Source organism: Papilio xuthus, unplaced genomic scaffold, assembly GCF_000836235.2.
Source record: "Papilio xuthus unplaced genomic scaffold, Pxut_1.1 DF827679.1, whole genome shotgun sequence".
Taxonomy (NCBI): Eukaryota; Metazoa; Arthropoda; class Insecta; order Lepidoptera; family Papilionidae; genus Papilio; species Papilio xuthus.
The window spans coordinates 5,265,853-5,276,602 of NW_013530970.1; the positions used below are offsets into that span (position 1 = coordinate 5,265,853).

Consider the following 10,750-nt stretch of genomic DNA (forward strand, 5'->3'; position numbering starts at 1 on the left):
GATTAAGTTGCATAGAATTTTATTAAACAGCTTTTCTTGGTAGTCTAACTCGTCGGTTTTGTGCAGTAAGTAATGGTTCATTAGGGGTGGTAATATATTATTCACAGCGACACTGATTTTTAATTAAATAACAAATCAAATGTTGATAATCTGTTACAGGCAAATATGTTCAAAAAAACTTTCATTTTCGCATTAGTCGTAATGCTTATTGGTGAGGTGAGTGTATCCTTTTAGTGGGTAACGACTACTTAATGATATGTTGAGCTTCCAAAATAATAAATCAAATTACTGTGTTTTAGTCATTACAGCAAGCTGGAGGTGGCGCTGGTGGGCAAGAAAGTAAGTATATAGTAACATGCATCAAACGAAGAGATTTTATATTCAAATACAAATAAAAGAATATATAGGTAATACATAGTATATGAATAACGAATCACCAATAGCCTAATGGTTAACGGGTACGGATTTCTGATTTTCGAGAGTTCGAATCCCTACCATTCAACTATTGTCTTAAACCATATCCTAGCACAAGCCTAGAGCTCAGTTGGAATAGTACAAGTAAATGGCTAATATTTTTATGACAAGAAAGTAACTGTTGGTTTCGAATGCCCTTGTTTGGCAACGTAATATTAATGTTGTCTATGTTATGTCAAAGAGAATGTGAGGGATGAAAACAATATTGAGCGTTGAGCCGTAGCTCAGCGGTTCAAGTCTATGTAATCTGAACATTTACATAGCTGTAGATAGCTGGTTCATACGCGACTATATACAATAATAATTTATCCGCAGGTGGCAGCATCGGGGGTGGTGGAGGTTTCGGTGGTGAGAAACTTATAGAATTAATTTTACTTTTTATCTTACTAATATTATAAATGCGAAAGTGGGAATAGATAGATGTTTGTTATGACGTAACTCCAAACCCAACATAACATATGGAAGAGAAGGAGAATACATTCGAATAGTTCAATAATACTATAATAGGCGAATAACTCAATGTTTTTAATTCCACACCTACGAAATCTTGAGCGACAGCTACTTTTCATATGTGTATAGTAAATCAAAATGTGCTACTAGGTGGTTTCGACATCGGCATGCACGCCGGAGCTGGCGCTAAGGGCGGTGCCCAGGGCGGAGCACAGGGCGGCGGCCAAGGCAGTGGTCAAGGCAAATAAGTTATAGGATTCCATGCAATATCACTGTATACCCATATTTATGATACATTTTTGTTAATAGTGTAGAATAAATGTAGTAAAAAATATAACACTAGCTATTAATTATTGAATTAAACACGCACATCCTAAGAATCACCTTGACATTAGTCATTCAACATCTAAATAGACAGATAATAGCCCATCGCAATCATACTACGTGAGCATACGAAACGAGACTTACCTGGTAACAGAAAGTTCGCAGTTCGAAACTCAAATTATTACTTTGTAGGTACAAATTGAGCCGATCAATGATCCGCATCATTGATCGGCTCAATTTGTCACTGATCTGCTTCACAGATCTTCAATTTTAGAGAATAACAATGCAGAAGGGTTGTATTACTTCAAGTTGATAGTAATTGAATAGTTATTGATTTAATTGTTCCTAATATACTTAATGGGAAAATGCTTAAATATAGAAAGATAAAGTAAATGAGTCAAACCAATGGAATTTACGAATAACTAATTTTATTTTGTACGTTAAATTTCAAAATGTTTCTAACAATACAGTTGAAGTAATTACAGTAAGTAAATAACTAAACAAAACTATACAAGCGAGTTAGATACTAGTAATTAGTATTATCTTCAAATGGTAATTATAAAACTAAGTTATCTACACTGTTATTATAATTATTTAAACAAAACCACTTAAATTATAGAAATACTGGTCACCATATAATAAGAAAACTTAAATAATAAAAAAAAAAACATGGAAATAACAACTAATATTGTATTCGAATAATTGTATAAAATTGTCAAAAACGTAAAAAAAAAACATTCTCTATGCTCTATTCTCTAACAACATTCAAAATCAAATGTTTCATATTTCCGCGCGCTAACTTCCCTGTTGACGTCATCGGCAGACTGTCAACAAACGCCACACCTCCTGTCAATTCTTTGTGTTTTGCCAGTTTACCTAAAAAGTAAAAAGAAAAATAATATAATTGTATGAAGTAAGATGTTTGTCTTTAATGGATTCTTTCTATTAATTTTATTAGCTACACTAGACATTCATGGAGCGTAATAAACCCTTCATTTTATTAATATTATAAATTCGAATGTTGAGATGGATGGATGTTTGTTTAAAGGTTTCGTCAGAACGTCTGCATGGATCTAGCTGAAATTGGCATAGACGTAGAACATAACCGTACACATAGTACACACAGACACACACACTAATTAAGTTTTTTTTTAATTCCGCTCGGACGGAGTCGCAGGCGACAACTAGTCGTAAATAAATGCTTCATAACAATACTGTCAAAAATTTTCTTAGGTAAATAATGTTTTAATACATTCATAATTCGAAAAAGGTTTCGAGGGTCATCAAGATATGTTTTTTTATTCGTATGAACCTCTTTGCAAATAAAATACACTTACTGGCAACTAAATCCTTTATATCTTTTGCGGTGACGTTGGAGTATGGTGCTCGTACAACAAACGCGGCCGGCCGCTGCCCGTCCTCAGCGTGTGGGACTGCAGTCACACACACGTGGTGTACACCGGGATGTTGCATGATCAGCTCCTCTAACTCTGTTGGTACTATCTGTAATAAATAATCTCGTTACTATCAGGAAAAGTATCAAATTTGTTTAGTCCTAGTACAGAATGTACAGTCGCTTCCGTTCGCGGTATTCCAGTTTCAGAAAATCACAACTGTTTGGAAGCAAGTCCGACACTATGCCGGTGTGGCGCAACACTAGCCTTACTTGACGTGTATGTCCCCTCACTAATATTCTGACACTTAACTTTGTAATGAAACCGCGCCATTCGCGCCAAATGAACTTTTGGTTTTGGTCTTATTAATCTTACAATATTATATTGTCGAATAAAACATACATGTGCATTCCGGCATTTGATGAGCATTTTAATTCTTTCAACGAAATATAAATTGTCATCGTCATCTCTGTACATGAGATCACCTGTCTTTAAGAAGCCGTCGTCTGAAAACGCTTTCCTTGTCTCTTCGGGATTCTTAAGGTATTCCTTGAAAAAAAACAAATATTTTAATAAACGTATAATTTAATATTAATAATTGTTATCATTTTGCAGCTGTACTTACAGTAAAACAAAGTCCTTTAACCCATAATTCTCCGGGAACAAATGATTCTTTTATTTCCAATCCAGTGTCAGGATTAACTAACTAAAAATGAAATTAAAAGATACGTATAGTTATAAAAAATAATAAGTTAACCATAAATAAGTACAACAAAAACATCAATCGAAAGTTCTTTTATTCCCGAGTAACATAATTATCGAACTTAATTAAGTACCTACCTTCATAGTATAATCAGCCATTGGTCTGCCGCAACTTCCCTTTGGTCCGGAAATATTCGGCAACAGCACTGCTCCAAGAGTCTCCGTCATACCGTACGCCTCCATTACAATTGTGTTTTTCTGAAGATAAGCCTAAAAAAATTCGTGACATACCTATTTATGCATTAATTAATTTTAAATCGTAATATTTGTTATATTAAACGTTGTATCGCAAAACGGAATCAATTTTGTGAGACAATAGCCAGTTTGACTTTTGCCTTCAAATAAAAAAAAAGAAACCAATTGCGCCGTTAACTGGACTTAAATAACTCGCGCGTAAAAACCATAAATTCACTTAAGCTATACCCTCAGTTCATCCGATACTTCAGGGTTTATCTTCTCTCCTGTTATAATGATACTGTTGAAGCAGTTCAGATCTACGTCATGTTTACGTCTCGTGAGCGACGTAATCAGTGATGGACCCGCCAACATCGTGTTAGGCTGGAAAACGAAAAAAATATATAAAACGATACTTTTTATAAGATTTAGTAAATTAGAAATGATGATACCATTACCAACCGTTACCATCCTTAATCATGAGCGCAACATTTTAGATAAAGAAGGGACATAAAAGAAGGAGGAGACATGTAACACCCTTGTGCAGACTTTCCTCCACCCGTCCAGTGAGCCAAATTTTGAAGTTATATGTGTTGCTATGAATAATATTTACCTTATATTTATTAATAATATCAATAATATGGTCAATATCAGCTGGCCTAGAGGTCTGCAGTTTGGTCTGTTTCATGATGGGCATCGTAATAGCGTTGAAGATGCCCGATATCCACTGCACCGGCGATAGGTTCAGACCTACCATTTGCCTGTGGAATAATCTAGAATTACACCTTGCTATTAGTTTATAACCATAAGCAAATGTATTTATATTAGTTCTACCATCATGAGGTTTCAGGTTTTAGCAAATTCATTGGCTTTATTTTTAACTTCATTTAAAAATCCAGCACCAGCATAAAATTTACAGTTAAACAGAACCAAACTAAGCCCTAAGAGGTTAGCCGGTTGTATAGAGTCGAAAGTGCTATTTCCACCGGCGCGACTTTTAAAGTATGTTGCTTGACTTACTGTACTTTAGGACCTCTAACAAATGCAGAGAATGATATGAATTTTTCCATGACGACACGGTGTCTGAACGCGGCGACCTTCAACGTACCCGTCGTACCGCTCGTGCTCGTTAGGAACACGTATGTCTTCTCCAGATCGAAATCTGCCACTCTGTTGTTGAAATAATCTATGTTATTGAAGCGATCTAATCTATGTTAAGTATCGATTGTTGGAAAGATCCTTAAGTTTGATAGAATTCAACGTTAGGCATCTAATTAATGTCAGCACCTAAATTATTTCTTATAACTTAATATCATAAAGTTAAAATTAACTCGAAACGATATTAACATAATATGTCCAATTAAACGATGACCTAAACAGAAAAATGAAAGAATATATAAAATGTCATTTTGTTTTTTCTAAGAGACATGATTTAAAATACATAATATGTATACATAAGATGCGGGCGGCACAGGACCGGGCATTGTGGCAATCGATGGGGGAGGCCTACGTCCAGCAGTGGACAAGTTTAGGCTGAGTATTATGATGATGATGATGATGATACATAAGTTTCAGCAGCTGACTTACTTGAATTCACTCTCCGGCTCTTCATCTTCATTTATCTCTAAGAAATGTTTCAATGAATGTTCACCGTCTTCGAAAGTTAATATCTTCAAATTGAGAGCTAAATCATCAGCCGCCTTCTTATAATGATCAAACGCATCGCGTTGACAAAACACTATTCGAGGTTGTGTTATTTTAAACAATGATTTTATTTCATCTGGAAGAGAGACAATAACTTTTACATATTTACTTTTATGACGCTTTATAGACTCTTTGTTTCTGTGAAGGAAATTAATCCGAACAAAAATGACCAAGCAAAAAGCTAGTCTTTAAATGGAACAGAGATTATTCTCCCCATTTTACTTCTAGTTTACGTCAGTCAGTTGTTTTTAGCTGACTTCAAAAAGAATGAGCTTATCTTTTAATAAGTTATTTGACAGTGGAAAATCCACGTACACTTCTGGAAACTAACCAAGCTTAAACAAGGGATCGACTCCTACGATCGGATGTCCGTTCATCAAGGCAGCATAGAACGGTATATGTAGGTCTATATGATTGTGTCCACCGACAGCCGCAACGTGTCCAGGCCGCAGCCCCTCACGCCGTAGTGCCCTCGCTAACCGCACTGACCGTCGCAATACTGACTCACGTGTTTCTTCTACACCAGTTGCTGCGTCTATCTACAATAATAAAATATTTATTATGTAATTTACGTATATGTAAAACAATTATAGATTCCGCAGTATTTACTTGTGGTGGAAAACATTTGTTGCACGGATGGGCCGGCTCACTCGGTACAATACCACGACCAAACAGAAGACAGATGTTAAATGCAGACAATTTTGCGTTTCGTCAAATGATTGTGTGTGCTTGAGTTCAAAATCTAATCCATCGGACAAAAAACTTGACAAATGGATTATTAGTGTTTTCATTTTTTCAAAAAAAAATATGAGAAAGACGTTTATATTTTATACGAATGTTCCGGCATTAGAAACCGGTAAAATCGTATTATTTTTTACGATAAAAAATAAACGAACCGCAATTTAACAAGATGAACTATATTAACGCCTTTTATATTGAATGAACTTGCAATTTTTGAGGACATAACGAGATTGCAAAGTACAATGTTTATATTTGTACAAACATTAACAGCTTCTTAGAAAAAAATATACAAGTCACTTCCAAACCTCTGTATTATAATATTCAAACTTAATGACTGTTCGCCATACAGGCCCACGGATGGAGAACTTTTCTCCTACGCAAGAACCTTTCATTTTAATCCTTTTATCTTTTACTGCACAGATTATCATCATCTGTGTCCTTAATCATGTCACCTTTCCATCCATCTCATTCAAATTTAACCTTCCCGCAATTTACTCATCAGCATCACCAGCAATTCAATACACCTCTATTTAGGGCCTTCTCCAAACTGGGGGTGACTAGGCCTTAGTCACTCACCCTGGCCCAGTGTGACTTGATTGACTTTACATATATCTTTAAATTTCTTCGCCGATATATATTAGCATCACAATGTTTTCCTTCACCGTAAGAATGTCGGATACATTTTGCGCAGAACGTTGCAATATACTCGATCCATAATTAATAATAAGGATGCATAATTATGCCTCAATATAGACGATTCTAAGAGTCAGTGCTTAATAACAAAACTACATGCCATTTGTAATGATTATAAAAAAATTCAAGGTTCTTCCGCTATAGATTTGAACAGCTTCAAACTTAGTTTTACGTGTTTTATTACATATTTATTAAAGAATTAATATGTGTTTATAATTTACGCAAGAAACTATCTCTTTGTCTCTTTTTATCAACTATGTACCTTCGTTAGAGATGTTTCCTATCAGTATGACGTGTACTATACTTCCAAATATTTAACAGTATAAATTACGCTAGTAACAACCTAATATTTCAAGGTGTATAAAATTAAAAAAAAATCAGAGAATAGTGAATCACTGCGAACGTCGGCGACTGTACCAACTTACTTAATTTGTTTCAACTTAAAAAAGGAAGAGGTTCTTATTCGTCTGCATGTTTGTGTTTTAAAAAATGTTTTTATTACTATCGTTATCTTTTGTTTATAATAGTTAAACTTTGGCGCAATAAGTTATGATAAAATTTTACATCTAATGGTAATATAAAAAATCTGGTAAGGATACAATAATTGCTTTACTATTTCAAACTACTTCCTAGAAAAAAATTAGAATGAGTACGAACAATATGTACCTCTCTCTTTCTCAATGCATCGCTTCCTCATTCCTAAGGGTCGCTTACTTAACGCCTGAGGGTATACTTACTCTAAAATTATTTACTATATGCAAACCTTAATATGTATTTTGCTAAGTTTATTCGTGAATTTTAATAAATTTTAAAATTAAACATTCAATTATATTAATAATGAAATTGATATAATAGGGTCGTAAATTAAACTAGACTTAATTAAAATTAACCTTTATTGATTTCCATCTTTTTTAATTTTCAAAAACGAATTTTATCAAAAAAAAAATCCAGAAAACTCCCTTATTCGTCGTTACGAACTTTGAATTAAAAAAAAACTAAGTAATTATAAAAAAAAGAAATATCGTACCTGGCAAATACTATTTGGATTATTTTTCATCGAATGATAGAAGACATGTCCAAGATGAGGATAATCTGTCATCATCGCTGACAATTGATCAGTTGTCATTTCAATAAAGCGCGGGAATATTACCATACAAGATACGACACAACAGCAGCGATAGACTGATTCACACTGATCACAGAGCAAACATATCCCTAGGTCACATATTGTCATCTCTCTCTACTATTATGAAAATAATTGAGACGACATATATTTTGTATGTTTCATTATTCATACGTCTTGGCATGTCTGTAGTTTCGAAAGGGCAATGTTACGTACGATGACTGATATAAAGACAATGCAATTTAGTGCATTGTGATAAAGCTCGCAGTGATACATATAAACATATAATTATTATCTTGTGTGTAGATAAGAGAGAAAGAAACTTTAAGACAATTATAGATAACTAATAACTAAAGGAAATTAAGCATCTACGTTTGCCGTTCAATTTCGTGGACGTTTTTAACCGATTTCAAGATTTTTCTTTTTTTTCTCGAACGAACTTAAAAGAAAGAAGTCATATTAAAAAAGAGAACTTTCTTAGTTTCGAGTGTATTCATGATATTGATTAGTTACCTTTTAGTGCATTATTTTGAAAGTGTTTTTTTTTTTAATTCGTTTTTTTCTATCTCTTTAAACAAGAAGTGCCACTGCAATAAAGTTCGAATTATTTTAGTTCTATTGTTGTAGATGAGCAAACAAATGACGACAAAAAATTTCCACGTCCCTACCGTTCGTTTCTAAGACCAAAATCGCTGTATATCGTTATCCTTGTCATTATCTTTGACAAAACAGAGATAACGATATGTTTGAATCGGGGATTTTGGTGTGAGAAACCCACGGCTAGTGTTAAAATGTAAACAATGATTTATCAAATATTATCAGCGTACTCTGCACACAGGAGTTTCTAGTTCAATTAATTTAACTAGCCGTTTTTACATCAGATAAAACTTATTATGTCGATGAAATTTAGATTCTTCGATAAATATAAAGGCTTGCTAGGTGATATAATTATGTAGGTTTTTAAATAGAAAATTTTATCTCCCAGACCTCTGCTCTCTCTACGCAAATTTGTTCTTGAATATTGTTGTGAAACTTCTTAAAAATGAAATTTGTTAGGTAGAAAATCCGAAAATATGCCAGTGTATTGACGCAACACTAGCCTTACGTCGACGACTTTGTAACGAAAGCACGTCAAATTGGGCTCAGGGGTCAAGCACTTGACTTACAATCTGCAAGTCCTGGGTTCGAATCCCGCCATGTACCAATGTGCTTTTCGATTTCTGATTTACATACATTTATCCGACGTGCTTACTGTGAAGGAAAACCTCGTAATGCAACCTGCACATATCGGAGAAGAAATTCAAAGATATGTGTGAAGTCCACCAACCCGCACTTGGCCAGTGTGGTTGACAATGGCCTAATCACCCTTAACTTAGGGTAGGCTCCGAGCTCCATAATGGGGACGTATAGCTGATGATGAATGTCTAAACTTATATAGAGATTAAACCTTGGTAGCTGGCATAATTCTTTAGATTTCAAAAAGAAATGTTTAGCTCCTGGCACTCGCCTTTAGTAAATTTATACTTGAATATCTTCTTGAACTTCATAAAGCGTCAATAGCCTAATGGTTAATGGTACGGAATTCCGATAACGAGGTCGGGGGTTCGAATCCCGCCATTCGACTATTGTCGTAAACCATATCCTAGCACAACCCTAGATCTTATTTGGAATGGTAAAAGAAATATTAGTAAATTTACAAAAAAATCTGCTACAAAAAAATATTGTTATGAAACTTGAAATATTGGGGGAAACCATTTTTCACACATTTCGGAAATCCCTCAGATTTGTATCAAATAAGTTTGTTATCAGTAAATTGTTCCTAAGGAAGTTAATTGTTATTTCATTATAATCACTATCTCTGATAATGGATATATTCTATTATACGCGTTGTCATAATGCTTTATTGGGAATAGCCCGCCACCGGATGCTCTGTGACATTCCACTGCCGAAACAAATCTATAGGTTCTATTTTTATTTTTTTCAAAGACAATAAAAGTGACAGTATTATTTATTAAAAAGTTTTGATAGGAGAAACCTTTTTGTTCTTCCTTAAGCGTTAAGATTTATAAAAACCTTCTGAGACGACCCCACATAATAAGGTCAGATTGGTTAGATAAGGTGCATTCGAAACGAATATCAAAATGTATGAAATTGACGAGCGACAATCGCGTGTCTTATCGAAAACTATTATCAGTTCTATACATTTTTGAAGTTTGCTGTGGAATGCACTTTCTCTAACCCCTCAGGAAGAAGAAGAAGGTTTCTCCTATAAGTTAACCTAATTCTCCTATAGGTTTATGAAAAATGCATTAAAACCTTTTGCGTTAATGTTTTACGGCCGACCGCTTGCCTGTCGCCAACCCTACTTGGAAGGTATTATTCGATAGCAGAAACAAATAGTAATAAAATGTTGTTTTCAACCTTAATGTTGTTTACATAAACCAATTCTGATTAACGATATCGGAGCATGCTAAGGTTATCTATAACTTTTTACTTTTACTTACAAATAAATTTCTTTTAAATGTAATCAAATAGTCAGGCCGATGTTTGAAATATACATAAAATTTTCGAATCGATTCTTGAGATGATGATTTGATTACTTTTGTAAGAAACGGAGTGCGAAAATTATTCGCCCACTAAACTCTAAAACTCAACAATAGATGTTTCTTGATTCGATTCGAGATCGAATATCGATTTTGACCGTTAATTTTTGTTTCATAATTGGTATTGGCACACAAGAAATCATACGTCGGCTAAGACTTGTTTTGACGAAGACTAAATTGTACGCAATAAAATGAAATGGAAATTGTCAAAACAATATTAAAATGACAATATTGCAGTTAGATTACACCTAATCTTTACAATATGTTTTCTGGGAATTATTTATTTTTAAGTTTCATTAAGTGCCTAC

At 34.1% G+C, this 10,750-nt stretch overlaps 2 protein-coding genes across 4 annotated transcripts; one reads left to right on the forward strand and one right to left on the reverse strand.

Moving 5' to 3' along the window:
- The first annotated feature begins 35 nt into the window (after nucleotides 1-35).
- LOC106117740 (glycine-rich cell wall structural protein) lies at nucleotides 36-1,225 on the forward strand. Of its 2 annotated transcripts, none has more exons than XR_001227891.1 (5): nucleotides 36-65; nucleotides 160-216; nucleotides 300-339; nucleotides 790-822; nucleotides 1,075-1,224. XR_001227891.1 is itself a non-coding variant. In XM_013312153.1 (5 exons), exons 1-5 carry the CDS (start codon nucleotides 73-75, stop codon nucleotides 1,170-1,172), a joined length of 231 nt encoding a protein of 76 aa, XP_013167607.1. In that variant the 5' UTR covers nucleotides 39-72; the 3' UTR covers nucleotides 1,173-1,225. The 2 variants fall into 2 exon arrangements, 1 of the variants encoding a protein (XP_013167607.1); XM_013312153.1 differs by having other exon boundaries at nucleotides 39-75; nucleotides 1,075-1,225.
- A 723-nt stretch (nucleotides 1,226-1,948) lies between these two features.
- LOC106117653 (luciferin 4-monooxygenase-like) lies at nucleotides 1,949-7,930 on the reverse strand. Of its 2 annotated transcripts, XM_013312044.1 has the most exons (11): nucleotides 7,744-7,927; nucleotides 5,614-5,821; nucleotides 5,166-5,358; nucleotides 4,599-4,748; nucleotides 4,192-4,339; nucleotides 3,828-3,962; nucleotides 3,483-3,614; nucleotides 3,268-3,348; nucleotides 3,045-3,191; nucleotides 2,586-2,751; nucleotides 1,949-2,124 (listed from the first exon to the last, which is right to left on the reverse strand). In XM_013312044.1, the coding sequence occupies exons 1-11, from the start codon at nucleotides 7,867-7,869 to the stop codon at nucleotides 1,997-1,999; spliced, it is 1,614 nt and encodes a 537-aa protein (XP_013167498.1). In that variant the 5' UTR covers nucleotides 7,870-7,927; the 3' UTR covers nucleotides 1,949-1,996. The 2 variants fall into 2 exon arrangements, with proteins under 2 accessions (XP_013167498.1, XP_013167499.1); XM_013312045.1 differs by lacking the exon at nucleotides 1,949-2,124 and having other exon boundaries at nucleotides 2,592-2,751; nucleotides 3,128-3,191; nucleotides 7,744-7,930.
- Between the last annotated feature and the right edge of the window lie 2,820 nt (nucleotides 7,931-10,750).

Bases quoted from the DNA above. Each gene is read 5' to 3' on its own strand.
- LOC106117740 (XM_013312153.1), top strand. The intron at 217-299 runs GTGAGTGTATCC...ACTGTGTTTTAG, and splicing joins TCGTAATGCTTATTGGTGAG to TCATTACAGCAAGCTGGAGG. The intron at 340-789 runs GTAAGTATATAG...ATTTATCCGCAG, and splicing joins TGGCGCTGGTGGGCAAGAAA to GTGGCAGCATCGGGGGTGGT.
- LOC106117653 (XM_013312044.1), bottom strand. From the start codon at position 7,869: ATGGTAATATTCCCGCGCTTTATTGAAATGACAACTGATCAATTGTCA. The intron at 5,822-7,743 runs GTACGATATTTC...TTATTATTGTAG, and splicing joins ATCCAAATAGTATTTGCCAG to ATAGACGCAGCAACTGGTGT. The intron at 4,749-5,165 runs GTAAGTCAGCTG...TTTCAACAACAG, and splicing joins GAGCCGGAGAGTGAATTCAA to AGTGGCAGATTTCGATCTGG.